The 20,833-nt window shown below is 42.3% G+C and overlaps 1 protein-coding gene across 1 annotated transcript; it reads right to left on the bottom strand.

The window, feature by feature from the left end:
* Positions 1–3,090: 3,090 nt before the first annotated feature.
* Positions 3,091–17,766, bottom strand: traf6.L (TNF receptor associated factor 6 L homeolog). The gene is given in 7 exon segments (NM_001092879.1): positions 3,091–4,114; positions 6,557–6,634; positions 7,388–7,459; positions 8,195–8,353; positions 10,047–10,197; positions 11,786–12,125; positions 17,521–17,766. Coding segments are annotated over 6 exon segments (1,671 nt in total). The 5' UTR covers positions 12,088–12,125; positions 17,521–17,766; the 3' UTR covers positions 3,091–3,205.
* Between the last annotated feature and the right edge of the window lie 3,067 nt (positions 17,767–20,833).

The following is a 20,833-nucleotide window of genomic DNA, read 5'->3' as shown; positions in this document are numbered from 1 at the left end:
CTATTTTATTAATATCGCAGTCTCTTATTCAAGACAATACATGGTTGCTAGGATAATTTGGACCCTAGCTACCAGACTGCTGAATAAAAATCTCAATAATGCAATAGTATCTGCTGCCCTCTGCAGACTGAATGTTAAATTACACCTCCCGAAAATGGGCTGAACAAGGAAACTGTATTTGATGGAACCTATAAAGCAACTGTATGTATAGTACTCAGGGCCGCCATCAGGGGTGGAAAGAGGGAACCGGGCATGAAGGGGGGCCCGGCCGTGCTGCACTTATAAAAGAACCAGCCCCCCCCCTTGTGAGTGCCGAAAATTTGCAGCCATTTCTGAATCCCAACAGCCTAAAATGTGGAAGTGCCGAAAAGCCGAACTCCCAAAGAGGCGAAAAGACCCAAAGTCACGAGTTCAATTCCTCTCAACACCAATTTGTGTTTTTTTTTAAATTATTTTTAATCCCCTGGCCACCAATGTATTATTTTAATATTCTATAGGCCCCTGCCACCAATGTTTTTTTTAAAAAATATTTTTTTGGGGCCCCAATTTTTTTTTACCCTGGCATTAATGCTTTTTTAAAAAAAAAAAAAAACTTTTATGGGAGGCCCTGGCGCCAATAGTTGTTTTTAAAACCTATAAGTAGGGATGCACCGAATCCACTATTTTGGATTCGGCCGAACCCCCACCAAATCCGAATTTGCATATGCAAATTAGGGGTGGGAAGGAGAAACCATTTTTTACTTCCTTGTTTTGTGACAAAGTCACGCGATTTCCCTCTCCGCCCGAATTTGCGTATATAAATAGAATTAGGATAGGATTCGGATTTGGTTTGGCCGAATCCTAGTGAAAAAATCCGAATCCCGAACCGAATCCTGCATTCGGTGCATCCCTACTTATAAGGGGGCCCTGACCATCAATAGCTTTTTATAGCTTGTGTGTGGGAGGGGGGTTCCTTTTTCTTATCGCTGATGTCTGTGTGGTCTTTTAACTGTGATGAGGAATGGGCGGGGCTTGGGCGCCAGGGTGGGTGGGGCCCAGAAAATGTTGATATATGGGGCCCCGTGATTTCTAATGTCGGCCCTGATAGTACTTAATAAATTACAACTCTCTTATAAAATGAATACAATAAAGATCTTTACAATATATGGAGTTCTGTCTAACTACTCTGTTTAAAGAGACAAGATCATCAATATATAAAGTGTTGTTTTATTTGCCTGGAAACTATGTACTTTACCTATTTGGAACATTAAAGGGATTGTTCACCTTTAAATTAGCTTTGAAGTATGATGGAGTGAGTGACTATTTATAATTGCCTTTTATTTATTTTTTTATTATTTAAGTTATTTAGCTTTTTATTCAGCAGCTCTCTAGTTTGCAATTTCAGCCATCTGGTTGCTAGGATCCAAATGACCCTAGCAACCATGCATTGATTAGAATAAGAGACTGGAATATAAATAGGAGGGGCATGAATAGAAACATAAGAATTAAAAAGTAGCAATAACAATACATTTGTAGCCTTACAGAGCATTTGTTTTTTAGATGGGGTCAGTGACCCTCATTTGAAAGCTGAAAAGAGTCAGAAGAAGAAGGCAAATAATTAAATAAACTATAGAAAATAAATAATGAAGACCAACTGAAAAGCTGCTTAGAATGGGCAACTCTATAACATACTAAAAAGTTAACTTAAAGGTGAAACGACCCTTAAAAAAAAAAAAACTTTTACATGTTATTCTGTCCACTTGGGACTTCTTAAATGGGAGCGACGTTACTAGATATTACTGGGCCCCACAGCAAATTGTTTTTCAGGCCCCCAAAATGTCTAGAGGTTGACTTGTTTTACCAATATTTATTGAAACTGTATAAGAATTAGGGCCGGATGGGGCCCCTATACCTCTTGGCCTCCTGCAGCCTCAGGGTCTGCTTCCTCTATAGTTACCCCCTGTCTAGCCTCCAATCACAGCAACAAACTGCAATCTGCAAAGGCCTGAAAAGAGCCACAGACCTCCCAGTTCAGTAAATGATCCTTATTGTATTCCACTAAAGAGTCCAGTAGTATATCGTTTCCAATGGGAAAGATGATAAATCCTATTTAAAGGGATTCTGTCATGATTTTTATGATGTAGTTTTTATTTCTAAATAACACTGTTTACACTGCAAATAATTTCGTCTACAATATAAAATTTCATTCCTGCAAGTGTATTTTTTTAAATGTATAATATTGGTCTGTAGGCAGCCATTTTGCCTGGTCATGTGATTTCAGAAAGAGCCAGCACTTTAGGATGGAACTGCTTTCTGGCAGGCTGTTGTTTCTCCTACTCAATGAAACTGAATGTGTCTCAGTGGGACCTGGATTTTACTATTGAGTGCTGTTCTTAGATCTACTAGGCAGCTGTTATCTTGTGTTAGGGAGCTGCTATCTGGTTACCTTCCCATTGTTCTGTTGTAAAGGCTCTCATACATGGGCCGATAAAAGCTGCCAACAGACTGAGTCTGCAGCTTATTGGCCCGTGTGTGGGGCCATCTGATGGGCTTTCCTGATCAATATCTGCCTGAAAGTCGGTCAGATCTCGATCGAGCAGATTAAAAAATCCTGTTGGATCGTGGGTGCATCTGTGCGTTTATGTGGTCCCGCGATCCGACTGCCCGTATCGGATCCATTATAATCTGATCATTGGGCCCTAGGGCTCACGATCGGATCAGCCCAATATCACCCACTTAAATGTGGTCATATCAGGGAGAGAAACGAGCGGATCTCTACATCTATGGCCACCTTAAGGGTACACCTACATGGGCGATCTTACCGCAATTGTGCCGGATCCAACGCTCAGCACCAAAACGCAGGCGTCAAGTCGGATGCAACGGAAAATAAGGTAAGCAACAGGAACTGTTGGGGGTGGGGGATGATATCACTCCAACTTGCAGTACAGCAGTTTTCCCATGACAGTATCCCTTTAAATACGAGTGCCAGACAGTAGTCATATCTTACAGACTCCTTTGGGTAATAGAACACCTTGATATCTATACACCAGTAGGCCGGTATAATATTGAGTATCAGGCAGTAAGACGGAAAAAAAAAAATCTGCATTTATGTAAATTTGCCACTATGATTTAATTGGGTTTGTTCAGTTGTGAATAAGTCACTGTGCAGCAGGCAAGAACTGCAGATCATTAAGCTGCACTTCAGTCCAATGGTTTCCAGACTAGATTATTGGGCCCCGTCTCCACTGCGAGGCTGGAAACCCTCCCGGCGGGGGCTGATCACATCCAGGTGAATATTCACCGCGCAGCGCACGAAGAGAGTGTCGTTTTTAACGTACTGCCGCTGCTTCAGTGTATTGAGGTGCATGAAAGTGACGTAGCCGAAGCCTTTGGGGTTCCTCTGAGTGGTCGGCCTCTGGAAAGCCAGCAGATCTGGTTTGGTGTCCATCACTTCCTCTTGGTCCTGGATAATGGCGCCTTCTGATTGGTCAAGGATAGACAGACGGATGGTTCCATGGAGTGGCCAAGGTAGGAGGCTATCATACTCCCCCTGCATGGTGTGGACAAACAAGGAGATGTAATTGGCACATCGTTGGGCGCTGGGAAGCTGGAGGTGGAGTCTTAGACAAAGCTTATATCCAGGTTTCCCGGTGTAGAACCCCGGGCTGTGAATAACCACCGGCTTCTCTTCTTCTTGGGTTTTTTGGAGGCCACTGAAACCCTTGATCTTCCATATAAAGACCCCGTTGCAGTGATGCCCATCTACGTCGAGTAGTTTATCCTCCAGAGAACGGATGGTGTGTTTCAGTTCATTCACATACGTGCACTGAGTCTCCATCTTGGCTATGAGCTCACGGATCTGGTGGTCCTGCCTGACGAGGCGTCCCTCCAGCTGCTCAATGGTCTCCCGCAGGTTCCTGGTCTCCTGACTGCAGTCTTGATGAGAAGGCATATGGGAAGGGTGGGCGGGTGCTACGGACAGGGGTACAGGCTCAAACTGGTTGGGGTCACAGAATGAGATATCGGAGATATGGCTGGTGGGAGTGGTGCTGAAGCTTCGCAGGGTCTGGAACATCATGCGCATGTGAGCCTGGGTGAAGTCTTGCAGATGCCGGGCTAGATCATTCCTTTGCATCTAAACAAAAGAAAAGACACCGCTAGATTAACATCTGAAACACTTTAACTAGTACTTTAAAGGGTTAACAGTGCTGCTCCAGCAGAATTATGCACTAAAATCAGTTTCTCAAAAAAAAAAAGAAAAAAAAAAGATTTTTTTTATATTTAAATTTGAAATCTGACATGGGGCTAGACATATTGTCAGTTCCCCCCCCCCAGCAGCCTAACAACAGAACAATGGGAAGGTAACCAGACAGCAGCTCCCTAACACAAGATAACAGCTGCCTGGTAGATCTAAGAACAGCACTCAATAGTAAAATCCAGGTCCCACTGAGACACATTCAGTTACATTGAGTAGGAGAAACAACAGCCTGCCAGAAAGCAGTTCCATCCTAAAGTGCTGGCTCTTTCTGAAATCACATGACCAGGCAAAATGAACTGAGATGCACCTACACACCAATATTATAACTAAATACACTTGCTGGTTCAGGAATGAAATTTTATATTGTAGAGTGAATTATTTACAATATAAACAGAATCATTTAGAAATAAAAACTACACCATAAAAATCAGAATCCCTTTATTGTATCCATAGGGAGAAAATCCTGTTCCACAACACAGGAGTAAATGAACCACTATGATGCATGTCCTGCAGTTCTTTTTTCTGGCCACTAGGAATCATTATAGAATGATCAGAGAAGAGATCTTTATAGAATGATCAGAGAAAAGATCTCTATAGAATGATCAGAGAAGAGATCTCTATAGAATGATCAGAGATCTCTATAGAATGATCAGAGATCTCTATAGAATGATCAGAGATCTCTATAGAATGATCAGAGATCTCTATAGAATGATCAGAGATCTCTATAGAATGATCAGAGATCTCTATAGAATGATCAGAGATCTCTATAGAATGATCAGAGATCTCTATAGAATGATCAGAGATCTCTATAGAATGATCAGAGATCTCTATAGAATGATCAGAGATCTCTATAGAATGATCAGAGATCTCTATAGAATGATCAGAGATCTCTATAGAATGATCAGAGATCTCTATAGAATGATCAGAGATCTCTATAGAATGATCAGAGATCTCTATAGAATGATCAGAGAAGAGATCTTTATAGAATGATTAGAGAAGAGATCTTTATAGAATGATGAGAGAAGAGATCTTTATAGAATGAATAGAGAAGAGATCTTTATGGAATGATTAGAGAAGAGATCTTTATGGAATGATTAGAGAAGAGATCTTTATGGAATGATTAGAGAAGAGATCTTTATACAATGATCGGAGAAGAGATCTTTATACAATGATCGGAGAAGAGATCTTTATGGAATGATCGGAGAAGAGATCTTTATAGAATGATTAGAGAAGAGATCTTTATAGAATGATTAGAGAAGAGATCTTTATAGAATGATCAGAAAAGAGATCTTTATAGAATGATTAGAGAAGAGATCTTTATAGAATGATTAGAGAAGAGATCTTTATAGAATGATTAGAGAAGAGATCTTTATAGAATGATCAGAAAAGAGATCTTTATAGAATGATTAGAGAAGAGATCTTTATAGAATGATCAGAAAAGAGATCTTTATAGAATGATTAGAGAAGAGATCTTTATAGAATGATTAGAGAAGAGATCTTTATAGAATGATCAGAAAAGAGATCTTTATAGAATGATTAGAGAAGAGATCTTTATGGAATGATTAGAGAAGAGAGCTTTATAGAATGATTAGAGAAGAGATCTTAGAGAAGAGATTGTTATAGAATGATTAGAGAAGAGATCGTTATAGAATGATTAGAGAAGAGATCGTTATAGAATGATCAGAGAAGAGATCTTAGAGAAGAGATCATTATAGAATGATGTGGCGTGATGCTGTAAAGTAAATAAGTTAAATAGAAGTCAAGAAGATTGTTTCTTGAATTTTCAGGAGGAGAAGTGGAAATGTTTTAGTATTACGCCCCCTCCCAGTGTCGGGGGAATGAACTTGATCCCTTTAGTGTTGCCGCTGCAGCTCATTTATGGGGGTGGGGAATTAACAGGAGCATATGCAAATTAAATGTTTAGGCCCATGCTCACTACATACTGACCCAATACCATGAAGTAGAGTCCTGTGCGGAACCAATTTCTAAAACCCGAACCTGCATATTTACCCACTTTGATCCGCTACCCGACCCGGACCCACAACAGCCTTATCCGCAACCTGACCCGCAACCCACTGACCACCATGAAACAGGAAGTGATGTTGCTGCAAACCGGAAGTGACATCAACAAAAGACGGACAGAAACTTTAAAAAGGAGTAAAATATAGACAATATTACATAAGAAATTTAGATGAGACCCGCAACAAAACTCACATCTATACCCGGCACCTGAAAATCCCCCCCTATTTCTGTAAGGTGCCCCCTTTTTTTTACCCGACCCACTGCAGGACTCTACCATGAAGGGAAAAAGTAACATACCTTTTCTGTACATCCAAACTCATAGTACATGCAGGGGATTGGAGCCATGGTGCAGTCCATACTGTAGTGAGACGGCATCTGAAACACAAACACCCCCCAATATCTGTAAGCAAAGCAGAAATATACGGAGTTTAGCTCTACATAATGCAGGAGGAGGGATAGATTTGGAGTAAACCCAACGACTGTGAACTCCCCAACATCCCTGAGGGACCTGAGGGTCGAAAACATAAATCCATTCTAAATGCAGAGAATTCCTCTTGGAACCAGGGAGGCTGGGCTGGTATTTCCCAACTGTTGGTGCTTTAGCAGCACTAAAACACTATACTCTGGTGCAGTCGGGACACAAAATAGGGGGACCCTTGTCAAATTTAAAGGGCACCTGTTGGGCAAAAATATTATCCCCAACCAAAAGTGCAGGATAACAGAGCCCGCACTCCCTGGCAACTCCCAGTACAAGTGGCCATGTTGGGGCACACACATGTACATAAAGAGCAAAATGTTGCAACTTACGTGAGACGTAAGTCGCGCATTATGCACTATATAAAACATGGCCGCTCACACGGGGAGCTCCCCCATGAAGCGAGTGGCCTAGTGTCGGCAGTGGGCAATTTAAAAAAAAACTACTGTTACCCCCAATCGGAGCGCTGGCTCTATTAGCCTGCACTTTTGTTTGAGGATAATATTTTTGCCCAACAGGTGCCCTTTAAATTTGACTAGGTCTGGGGTCACTGTGTGTAGTAGATCTTGCATCTGTTTGGACTGCAAGCTGATCTAACCCTTCTAAAACACCAATTCATTTTCCTGCTGTTGTTTCTGCAAAGAGTCACTTACCTGCTCTCGGATGAGATTGGTCTGACAGTATTCACACGTCACATAGGCCAGAGGGCATATTAGTTCATGTCCCTAAAACACAGGAAAAACAAAAGGGTGAGAGAGGAAAACAATGGAGAGAAAGCACAGTGAGACCTAACTAACTTACTGGGGCTCATTTATAAAAACTGGGCAGTTACCCATAGCAACCAATCAGTAACTGGCTTTTTACAGGCAGCTGTCGGTTGGATAATAAAAGCAAACCTTTGATTGGTTGCCATAGGTTACTGCCCAGGTGCAAATTTGACCAATGTTTATAAATGAGCCACACTATATATATTTATTTCCAGGAAGCTATTTGACTGCCTCTACTTTCTTTCTAGTCAAAACACAGCAGTCCCTGGCTCGCTTTATGGCAGGGATTCTAGATATTCACTTGGGATCAGGTTCATTCGTGGGAACTGCTGCCTGGGGAGAACTACGACTGGTTTAACTACAACTGCAGGAAAGGTACAACTTGTGACCAACACACCACTGATATTTTAAAGGGACACTTTTTTTTATTTTTTTTTATGAATCAGTTAATAGTGCTGCTCCAGCAGAATTCTGCACTGAAATTCATTTCTCTAAAGAGCAAACAGCTTTTTTCATATTTTGAAATCCGACATGAGGCTAGACATATTGTCAGTTTCCCAGCTGCCCCCAGGCATGTGACTTGTGCTCTGATAAACTTCAGTCACTCTTTATGACAGTTTTAGCTCCACCCATAATCCGCAGCATTGATCCCAATCTAAGTTCCCCCTAGAGGCAGCTCTAAGAAGTACATACCGACATGTCTTCATACGCCATGGCCAGACCACAATTATCGCAGAATATCTTCCTCCTTCCACATTCGTGCTCCATGTGCTTCTCCAGGCGAGACTTTGGGAAGGAGCCCTGACACTGGCTACATTCAACGCTGGCAAACTGGCACTGCCCCAAGTGACGCTGCAAAATGAATTCATATAGAGACGGACTTTTCAAGCACAACCCATGAAAGTAAATTGCTCTAGAGATAAATAACCACAGATATTTGCTTTCCAACAAAAGACAAGGTTTGTCATGTACCCATCTGCTCCTAGGAGCACTTTTGCATTGTAAAGATATATTTTTATTTACTTTTTCATGATATTAGCAATTGTACACTGCCAATATCATAAATGTGTGTGTGTTTGTGTGTTCTGTCAGGGGTTAAATTGGACCCTAGCGACCAGATACCTAGCTGGAGAGCTGTTGAAAGCTAAATAATCGAACAAGGAAAATATAAAATGAAGACCAACCGCAAATGGTCTCAATATATTACTTCATATCAAGTTCATTTAAAGGCAAACTACCCCTTTAATACTCTATATACCCATATAACAGAACAAGACGTGTATAGGTCACAGACCTGGTTTACACCAAGTAGAATTACAGTAAGAACAATAAGAAATGTTAATTATAAACAGAGAAACCATCTACCATCATGGGGATTTTATGAGGATGGAAGTGTAGAGACTATAAAATGTTATTTTTAAACAGGGTGGTGGGTGCTGGTAGAAAATCCACTTATACTTAGTATAAATGTTCTCTTTCAAGGTGTAGTTCACCTTTAAAATGGACTAAAATTAAACTAAAAAAAATTATGTTTTTTTTTTTTACACTTGACTTTTCTTTTTGTGTATTTTTTTTAAACTACTTTTTGTATAGTACCTCTCCAATTTGGAATTTCAGAAGCTGGAATCTGGTTGCTATAAATTAATTCGCAATAGCAACTAGCCAATGGTGTGACTGGACGATGAATAGGAGAGGGCAATATATTTTTGGCTACCGGGGTCAGTGACCCCCATTTGAAAGCTGGAAAGAGCCTGAAGAGGAAGGCAAATAATTCTGAAACTATAAAAAAATGAAGATCAATTGATAAGCTGCTAAGAATACGGCATAATGTAACTTATCAAGATAAAAATTAAAGGTGAACTTACAGAGCATTTGTTTTTAGATGGGGTCAGTGACCCCCTATTTGAAAGCTGGAAAGAATCAGAAGAAGAAGAAGGCAAATAAATAAACTATAAAAAATAAATAATAAAGACCAACTGAAGAAGTTTGGAATTGCCCATTCTGTAACATGCTAAAAGATAACTTAAAGGAGTGGTTCACCTTTAAAGTAACTTTTATTATGTTATAGAAAGGCCAATTCTAAGCAACTTTTCGATTAGTCTTCATTTTTCATAGTTTTAGTTATTTGCCTTTTTCTTCTGACTCTTTGCAGCTTTCAAATGGGCGTCGCTGACCCCATCTAAAAAACAAATGCTCTGTAAGGCTACAAATGTATTGTTATTGCTACTTTTTATTACTCCTCTTTCTATTCAGACTCTCTCCTATTCATATTCCAGTCTCTTATTCAAATCAATGCATGGTTGCTAGGGGAATTTATGCCCTAGCTACCAGATTGCTTAAAATGCAAATTAAAGAGCTGCTGAATAAAAAGCAAAATAACTCAAAAACCTTCAATAATAAAAAATGAAAACAAATTGCAAATTCTCTCAGTATATCACTCTCTAGAATAGATCATAGTAAAAGTTAACTTAAAGGTAAACCACTCCTTTAAGGCCTGTCCTCATAGTGAGTCGATGGAACTACAAGAAGCAACGTTTTCCCTCACCTCCAGGTGTCTCAGCTCCATGGTTTCTGTGCAGCCCTGGCTGGGGCACTTCACCTTTAAAGAAAGGATTTCCCTCTTGGCGAAGTTGTCCGGGAACAGCTGGTTCTCCATAAGAATCTCATTATCTACCGGACACTTCTGACCTGCGTCCCTGAAATTGAAAAAACAGAAGTTGGAAAAAGAAGAAGTGGAACATTTCTCCGCCCCTGGATTCTGCTCAATCACCTCCCACCTGGGGCTACACCTGTTGTACAGCAGCTCTAGGATTTGGCCAATCACCTCCCACCTGGGGCTACACCTGTTGTACAGCAGCTCTAGGATTTGGCCAATCATCTCCCACCTGGGGCTACACCTGTTGTACAGCAGCTCTAGGATTTGGCCAATCACCTCCCACCTGGGGCTACACCTGTTGTACAGCAGCTCTAGGATTTGGCCAATCACCTCCCACCTGGGGCTACACCTGTTGTACAGCAGCTCTAGGATTTGGCTAATCACCTCCCACCTGGGGCTACACCTGTTGTACAGCAGCTCTAGGATTTGGCCAATCACCTCCCACCTGGGGCTACACCTGTTGTACAGCAGCTCTAGGATTTGGCCAATCACCTCCCACCTAGGGCTACACCTGTTGTACAGCAGCTCTAGGATTTGGCCAATCACCTCCCACCTGGGGCTACACCTGTTGTACAGTAGCTCTAGGATTTGGCCAATCACCTCCCACCTGGGGCTACACCTGTTGTACAGCAGCTCTAGGATTTGGCCAATCACCTCCCACCTGGGGCTACACGTGTTGTACAGCAGCTCTAGGATTTGGCCAATCACCTCCTACCTGGGGCTACACGTGTTGTACAGCAGCTCTAGGATTTGGCCAATCACCTCCTACCTGGGGCTACACCTGTTGTACAGCAGCTCTAGGATTTGGCCAATCACCTCCCATCTGGGGAAATGTTCTATTCTGATGTCTAGGGAAATGGTTCACAAATTCATAACAACCCCCTTGTGTAAATCCCATTGAAAAATATTCATTAAAGGACAAGTACATTTAGATTTCTAATAGCCATTAATTATATAGGCAAGCCACCTTGATGCTAGTCCCTTGTTTTCCCTCACTGGCCCCAAAACAGCTTGAGTCAATCTTGAAGGCTCTTGGGGTGAATTCTAATTTGCTGTCCTAGAACTTCAGCAGGACCAGTGACCTTATTTCATACATGTGACATGTAGTTTATAGGGGCAAGGACACATATACAATAACACAGGGAGAGGATCCAGGGTTATAATTTAGCCAGCAGGGGTTATTGCTTATCAACCAAAGGCACGCCCCCAGAATGCAGCCCCATAAAACTATGGCAGCATAGGCATTCCTCTGTACTAAGCACAATTCAGCAGGAACAGCCCCCTAAGTTTGCTCATAGTCTGTACAGAGAGATACTATAAACTATGGCAGCATAGGTATTCCCCTGTACTAAGCACAATTCAGCAGTAACAGTCCCTACATTTGCTCATAGTCTGTACAGAGAGATCCCATAAAACTATGGCAGCATAGGTATTCCCCTGTACTAAGCACAATTCAGCAGGAACAGCCCCTAAGTTTGCTCATAGTCTGTACAGTGAGATCCCATAAAACTATGACAGCATAGGTATTCCCTGTACTAAACACAATTCAGCAGGAACAACCCCCTAGTCTGACATTTAGTTAAAGGGATGACAGAGCCTCTAAAGACAAATTCAGACAGGTGACCCACCTGAGAGATTTAACGATACAGGCTTTACAAAACCTATGGCCACAAGGTGTCTGTACAGCTTCCCGCAGAGCCATGAGGCAGATGGGACACTCATATTTGCTCTCTAAGGGAGGATCAAACTCCACGTCATATCCCTGAACCTCCTCCACTTCCAAGCTTTGTGGGGTCCCGCTGGGGAGAGCAGTTGAGGGGCTGTCACAATCTTCCTTGGTGTTTAAGCAGCAAGCACTGGCCATAGCCGCACAGCAGGCGTCGTCTGAATCTCCTGCCTCCAAACTGGTCCTTGGGTTCAGGATACTCATAGTAATGGGGTGGGGGGGGGGGGACTCACCAGCAGCACCTGATGGGGAACAAAAAGCAGATTATTATCAGACACCTCATACGATATAAACAGTTCTTCAAGGGGTGGTTCACCTTTAAGGTAACTTTTATTATGTTATAGAACGGCCAATTCTAAGCAACTTTTCAATTGGTTTTCATTATTTGTTTTTTATAGTTTTATAGTTATTTGCCTTTTTCTTCTGATTCTTTGCAGCTTTCAAATGGGGGTCACTGACCCCTTCTAAAAAAAACAAATGCTCTGTAAGGCTACAAATGTATTGTTACTTTTTATTACTGATCCTTCTATTCAGGCCTATTCATATTCCAGTCTCTTATTCAAATCAGTGCATGGTTGCTAGGGTAAATTGGACCCTAGTTACCAGACTGCTTAAATTGCAAATTGAAGAGCTGCTGAATAAAAAGCTAAATAACTCAAAAACCTTCAAATAATAAAAAATGAAAACTAATTGCAAATTGTCTTAGAATATCCCTCTCTACATCATACTAAACGTTATCTCAGAGGTGAACAACCCCTTTAATGTAGCAGGAGACCCCAGTGATTGGATCAGACTGGGTTGTCTCAATGCAATGAGAATACCTGCCTTGGGATGGGAAGAACCCACTAAGGGGCAGATTTATCAAGGATAGAATTGAAAATTAGACTTGAGTTTTTTTTTATGGTCAAAACGGTCAACTAGGACTAGGGAATTGTTCAAATTAGATTCAAGTTTTTTTAAAAATTCAAATCAGATTTTTGGGATTTATCATAATCTGGCCTTTTAAGAACGCAAATTCGACTATTCGCCACCTAAAATCTCCCGAATTGCTGTTTTAGTCAATGGGTAGAAGACCTGGGACAAATTTGTTGTTTTTTGCAGCCTTCCTGACATTCGACTTTTTTTTCAGAGAAAAAACTCAATTCCGGTTTTTAAAACACGAATTCGAATTTTAGATTTTGGGTCGATCCTATTCAACAGGGTTTTACAAATTACTTTTTTTTTTATTTTTAAATAAATTTCCAGTTCACGGGAGTTTTTAAAAACACACACGAATTCGAAATTCAACCTTTGATAAATGTGCCTCTAACAGTTACTCCATAAAGGAGACGGGTGCTAAACTGCTCGGGGGGTTCATGGTATGTTTATATAGAGGCTACTGGAATTATAGGGAGTAGTGATGTGCTGGATGGCCTGATACCTGCACTCCCATTTGCTGGTGGTGGGTGGGTCCGGGTTGAGATCTTCTTCCTGCTCTCCCTGCCTGCCACCTTCAACTGCCAACTTTCGACTTCAGGCTTAATTTTTTAAAGAAGCACGCCTGCTCGCCTGAATTGTGCTTAGTACAGGGGAATACCTATGCTGCCATAGTTGTATGGGATCTCTCTGTACAGACTATGAGCAAACTTAGGGACTGTTCCTGCTGAATTGTGCTTAGTACAGGGAATACCTATGCTGCCATAGTTTTATGGGACCTCTCTGTACAGACTATGAGCAAACTTAGGGACTGTTCTTGCTGAATTGTGCTTAGTACAGGGAATACCTATGCTGCCATAGTTTTATGGGACCTCTCTGTACAGACTATGAGCAAACTTAGGGGCTGTTCCTGCTGAATTGTGCTTAGTACAGGGAATACCTATGCTGCCATAGTTTTATGGGATCTCTCTTTACAGACTATGAGCAAACTTAGGGGCTGTTCCTGCTGAATTGTGCTTAGTACAGGGAATACCTATGCTGCCATAGTTGTATGGGATCTCTCTGTACAGACTATGAGCAAACTTAGGGGCTGTTCCTGCTGAATTGTGCTTAGTACAGAGGAATACCTATGCTGCCATAGTTTTATGGGATCTCTCTGTACAGACTATGAGCAAACTTAGGGGACTGTTCCTGCTGAATTGTGCTTAGTACAGGGGAATACCTATGCTGCCATAGTTTTATGGGATCTCTCTGTACAGACTATGAGCAAACTTAGGGGACTGTTCCTGCTGAATTGTGCTTAGTACAGGGGAATACCTATGCTGCCATAGTTTTATGGGATCTCTCTGTACAGACTATGAGCAAACTTAGGGGACTGTTCCTGCTGAATTGTGCTTAGTACAGGGAATACCTATGCTGCCATAGTTTTATGGGATCTCTCTGTACTGACTATGAGCAAACTTAGGGGACTGTTCCTGCTGAATTGTGCTTAGTACAGGGAATACCTATGCTGCCATAGTTTTATGGGATCTCTCTGTACAGACTATGAGCAAATTTAGGGGTCTGTTCCTGCTGAATTGTGCTTAGTACAGGGGATACCTATGCTGTCATAGTTTTATGGGATCTCTCTGTACAGACTACGAGCAAACTTAGGGACTGTTCCTGCTGAATTGTGCTTAGTACAGGGGGATACCTATGCTGCCATAGTTTTATGGGATCTCTCTGTACAAACTATGAGCAAACTTAGGGGACTGTTCCTGCTGAATTGTGCTTAGTACAGGGAATACCTATGCTGCCATAGTTTTATGTGATATCTCTGTACAGACTATGAGCAAACTTAGGGGACTGTTCCTGCTGGATTGTGCTGTGACTATGCCCACTATGGGAGAAATATTGAATATATAGATACCGGTAGCTAAACATTTCTTTTAGCTGTTCCTAAAGCACAAATCTCATCATTCTGAGAAAAAAAAGACACTGAAGCAATTTAATTTATAAAACCCCAAAAAAAACACAGTTGTAATACCTCCAGAAATCACATCAGATGAAAGAGTGACAATTTCATGTATAAATACCCGAAAATTCACAACAGAATGCCACAATTGGTCTTCATTATTTTTTTTTTTTTATAGATTATGAATAATTTGCCTAGTCTTCTGTCTCTTCCAGCTTTGAAATGGGGGTCACTGACCCCATCTAAATAACAAATGCTCTTTAAGGCTACAAATTTACCGTTACTGATACTTTTTATTAGGTTATTAAGGTTATTACCGATTACTCCTCTTTCTATTCAGGCCTCTCCTATTCATATTGCAGTCTCTTAGTCATATCAATGCATGGTTGCTAGGGTCATTTCATGTGAATACGGGGCATTGCAACTGGCAGTAGTAGCACCGAAAAGCTCACAGCAATACTCCTTTCCAACAAGTCCTGTATTTGCTGTGGGTCCCCCTGAGTTTTCAGTGTAGCAAGGCTACAGGGGCCCTATACGATGGGGAAGCTGGAGGAGATGCATAACCTATGACTCTGCAAGTCCTGCTGAACTATAATATTCAGCATTTCCCTGGCTAGGTATAATCAGGCCATCCTTACCCTAGGCTGCAGCACTGGAAGGGTTAACCCCCTGTACCTGTGCCCCAGTCCCCTGGTGGATGATTAATGGAATGCACAGCGTGTGCTACAATTGGGTGTGGAGTTCTGGGAAAGCGTTGGCATCACATGCTGCTTCTTGCGTTTGATCACACGTGTGGGGGTGTAACCGACTCGCTTCTTGAGTGCAACATATTAATCTTATTTTACTCTTATTTCTTACAAGCAAACAGGTGCAGCTGAGGGGGGGGGAGTCACTACAGTGGGTGCTAGTGGGTGTTACACGGGGGCATCGGGGCAAGTGATGGGTGAATTCATATATAAGAAGCCTGTGTTGTTCCAGGTGGAGATTTACTGGCACCTTTGCCTGCACTTATTTGGGTGTATAGGTGTGTCTGGTATGTACCTGTCACTGTCTCATCAGTCAGTGCCTGTAGTTATCTCCCAAGTGCACATACCTCCTGTGTGATCTGCTGCATTTATATATGTGTGTCTTATTCACACTATGGGCCTCCAGCCATCGCTCCCTGGTGCCTTTGGGTCCTGCTTGTACAGTTACAGTATATAGTGTTCTGCCTGCTCGTCACTGAACTAGGGGCTTGCCAGTTATCTTCTGCCCTGTAGTTCTGGTTATCAGATAATGCCATTCACTCTCACACACTGTTTGGGATCTGGATGTCCCCTTACTGCCCGTCACACACAGTATTTGGGATGTGGATCTCCCCCTTCTCTCACACACAGTACAAGGCATGTAGATGTCCCCTCACACTACTTGGGAAGTACTTACTGCCTCTCACACACACACACAGGGATTAAGATTGGGTTGTGGATATCCGATTACTGTCTGACACACACAAAGTATTTGGGATGTAGAACTTCTATTAATGTCTGACACACACACACACAGTACTTGGCATGTAGATGTCCCCTTAACGCCTGTCACACATAACACAAACAAGGATTGGGATGTGGATCTCCTATTACTGTCTGACACACACACACACAGGGATTAGGATGTACATCTATGATTACTGTCTGACACAAACACACACAAAGTATTTGGAAATTGGATCTCCCCTTACTGCCTCTCTCTCTCTCTCACACACACACACACACACAGTACTTGGCATGTAGATGTCCCCTTAACGTCTGTCACACACAAACACACACACGGATTGGGATGTGGATCTCCTATTACTGTCTGACACACACAAAGTATTTGGGATGTAGAACTTCTATTAATGTCTGACACACACACACAGTACTTGGGATGTGGATCTCCCCTTAATGCTGTCTCTCTCTCACACACACACACACACACACACACACAGTACTTGGCATGTAGATGTCCCCTTAACGTCTGTCACACACAACACAAACATGGTTTGGGATGTGGATCTCCTATTACTGTCTGACAGACACACAAATACATACACAGTACTTGGGATGTGGATCTTCTCTCTCTCTCTCTCTCTCTCTCTCACAGTACTTGGCATGTAGACATTCCCTTAATGCTCACACACACACAAACAAGGATGTGGATCTCCTATTAATGTCTGTCACACACACACACAGGGATTAGGGTGTACAGCTATGATTACTGTCTGACACAAACACACACACAAAGTATTTGGAAAGTGTATATCCCTTTACTGCCTGTCTCTCTCTCTCTCTCTCTCTCACACACACACACACACACACACACACACAGTACTTGGCATGTAGATGTCCCCTTAACGTCTGTCACACACAAACACACACACGGATTGGGATGTGGATCTCCTATTACTGTCTGACACACACACAAAGTATTTGGGATGTGGATCTTCTCTCTCTCTCTCTCTCTCTCACACACACACACACACACACACACAAAACTTGGGAAGTGGATCACCCCTTACTGCCTGTCACACACAGGGATTAGGGTGTAAATCTCTGATTACTGTCTGACACAAACACACACACAAACTATATATATATTTAGATATAAGTGGATACACACACACACACAGTGTGCCAGTACTATGAGACAGCTGTCAGTACAAAACATAACACAGTTATCAGTACACACAGTGAAACAAGCTGACTGACACGTGACTAATAAGAGGAGCCTTTCGCCAGCGCCTCACTCACCGGCCTCCGCAACTACCGTTCTGCCCGACTTTCTCCTCCGCGGCCCATTTCCTGCCGTCCCCACAGAACTTTCCCCCCGCACCCACGACGTCACACCCAGCTCATGCCGGAAATAGTCCCGTTCGGCTTCTCTCTGCTGCCGCTTGGCGCAAACTTATTTTCCACAGCAACTTCCGGTATCTGTTCTTCCCAGGGACGGAAATCTACACACAAACTTCTGAGGGACTTTGAGGAAGTCGTAATGTCACAGACATGTGACCTCAAGGCCTGAGAGGGGCGTGTACTAAGAACCCGCCCACGCGTCGTAAACGTGTGACGTCCCGGGGAAGGAAACTTGTAAAGTGTAGCGTGGGGGTTTGTGGGAGATGTGGGGAGGGTTGTACTGGATCTGTACTGTTTGTATGGAGGAATACTCTTCCTGAATAGCTGTAACGAGCCGAATAGTATTATAGAAATATTGTATACTGGATCTTACTGGGCTGTTCCTGCTGAACTGTGTTTAGTACAGGGAATACCTATGCTGCCATAGTTTTATGGGATCTCTCTGTACAGACTATGAGCAAACTTAGGAGACTGTTCCTGCTGAATTGTGCTTAGTACAGAGGAATACCTATGCTGCCATAGTTTTATGGGATCTCTCTGTACAGACTATGAGCAAATTTAGGGACTGTTCCTGCTGAATTGTGCTTAGTACAGAGGAATACCTATACTGTCATAGTTTTATGGGATCTCTCTGTACAGACTATGAGCAAACTTAGGGGACTGTTCCTGCTGAATTGTGCTTAGTACAGGGAATACCTATGCTGCCATAGTTTTATAGGATCTCTCTGTACAGACTATGAGCAAATTTAGGGACTGTTCCTGCTGAATTGTGCTTAGTACAGAGGAATACCTATACTGTCATAGTTTTATGGGATCTCTCTGTACAGACTATGAGCAAACTTAGGGGACTGTTCCTGCTGAATTGTGCTTAGTACAGGGAATACCTATGCTGCCATAGTTTTATGGGATCTCTCTGTACAGACTATGAGAAAACTTAGGGGCTGTTCCTGCTGAATTGTGCTTAGTACAGGGAATACCTATGCTGCCATAGTTTTATGGGCTCTCTCTGTACAGACTATGAGCAAACTTAGGGATTGTTCCTGCTGAATTGTGCTTAGTACAGAGGAATACCTATACTGTCATAGTTTTATGGGATCTCTCTGTACAGACTATGAGAAAACTTAGGGGCTGTTCCTGCTGAATTGTGCTTAGTACAGGGAATACCTATGCTGCCATAGTTTTATGGGCTCTCTCTGTACAGACTATGAGCAAACTTAGGGATTGTTCCTGCTGAATTGTGCTTAGTACAGGGAATACCTATGCTGCCATAGTTTTATAGGATCTCTCTGTACAGACTATGAGCAAACTTAGGGACTGTTCCTGCTGAATTGTGCTTAGTACAGAGGAATACCTATGCTGCCATAGTTTTATGGGATCTCTCTGTACAGACTATGAGCAAACTTAGGGGACTGTTCCTGCTGAATTGTGCTTAGTACAGGAGAATACCAATGCTGCCATAGTACTGTTGCCCTTGCATGTCCCCAGCAGCCCTCTCCTCCCTCATTTCTCTTTCATAGTTAAGTTTGGCATTTGGCCGTCAGTCCATACATGTTGTACTCTCAGTGCCAAACCAGTAAAGACTATACCTGGTGTTGATTTTAACAGAGGGAAGGACTACAGGGCCCAAAAGATTTTCTGGATAGGCCTGTTGTGCACAGCTAAGCCTACGCAAACCCACCACCCCATTGTCCTGCCTAATCACGTCTCTTTCCAGCTCTCAGTATCAGATCATTTAGGGAGGGGGGATGTCCATTCTACAGAGGAAACTGCGGTTTGAGCCCACCTGGACCCTGGGGTCTGCTTCCTCTATAATGAAGCCAGAGGGAAAGATAAGAAATAGGAAAGCTGTCAATCATAGCGTTACCTTTACTGCTGCATTTGACAGGCAATGTAACCTTACTGCATTACCTGCAGCCTGATTGTTGTTCCCAGGCTGGAAGGGAGCTGCCATACTGATGGTTACGATCCACTCAGACTTGGTCTTCCCACATTCAGATTGGATTCCATGAGCAAAACACAATAAAACTGTTCTTGGTTTAACTATTATAGGGCTCAAACCATAGGTGACTTATGCCCCTGATGAAGCCGGACTAACTGGCGAAACGCGTTTGGCTGGCATAGGTGGACCGTGGAGTGCCTAACTCCCATCGAGTCCCTACGTAGACAGGCAGAATTACTTGGGCTGTATTTGGCTGGAAGGGTGGGAGAGGGTGCAGGGACCACATGATACTAGACTAAAAAAAGCAAAAAGGTATCACAGGCATGAGAATTGTCTCAGCTTTGCAAAATCCACGTGTCCACCGTTTGCTGTTTTTAATTAAAGGGATACTGTCATGGGAAATAAATTTTTTTTCAAAATGAATCAGTTAATAGTGCTGCTCCAGCAGAATTCTGCACTGAAATCCATTTCTCAAAAGAGCAAACAGATTTTTTTATATTCAATTTTGAAATCTGACATGGGGCTAGACATACTGTCAATTTCCCAGCTGCCCCTGGTCATGTGACTTGTGCTCTGATAAACTTCAATCACTCTTTACTGCTGTACTGCAAGTTAGAGTGATATCAACCAGCAGCCAAACAACAGAACAATGGGAAGGTAACCAGATAACAGCTCCCTAACACAAGATACCAGCTGCCTGGTAGATCTAAGAACAACACTCAATAGTAAAAACCCATGTCCCACTGAGACACATTCAGTTACATTGAGAAGGAAAAACAGCAGCCTGCCAGAAAGCATTTCTCTCCTAAAGTGCAGGCACAAGTCACATGACTGGGGGCAGCTGGGAAATTGACAATATGTCTAGCCCCATGTCAGATTTCAAAATTAAATATAAAAAAATGTTGAGAAATGGATTTCAGTGCAGAAGTCTGCTGGAGCAGCACTATTAACTGATGCGTTTTGAAAAAAACATGTTTTCTGATGACAGGATCCCTTTAATGTTTTTTATGGACACAGTCCAGCACTGCCAGCATTATAGCTGAGCAGTGGGTGTGTATGCAAATGAGCGCATTTTACTGGCACAAATCATTAAAAGTTACATTTTAAGTATTGTTACATTTTTGACACGCTGCTGACCAAACTGGTTTGCTTTGAGGTACTAGATGGAAACTTATCTTTATTGTTTCCAATAGTCTATTTCCTCACCGTTTCTTTGTTGTTATATACTTATGTTACAAACCTGCGGCACAGCAGCATACTAGGATAACGAAA

The sequence above is a fragment of the Xenopus laevis genome, chromosome 4L (genome assembly GCF_017654675.1).
Source record: "Xenopus laevis strain J_2021 chromosome 4L, Xenopus_laevis_v10.1, whole genome shotgun sequence".
Taxonomy (NCBI): domain Eukaryota; kingdom Metazoa; phylum Chordata; class Amphibia; order Anura; family Pipidae; genus Xenopus; species Xenopus laevis.
The sequence above is the reverse complement of the archived record's forward strand: the minus strand, read 5'-3'. Positions and strand labels throughout refer to the sequence as shown.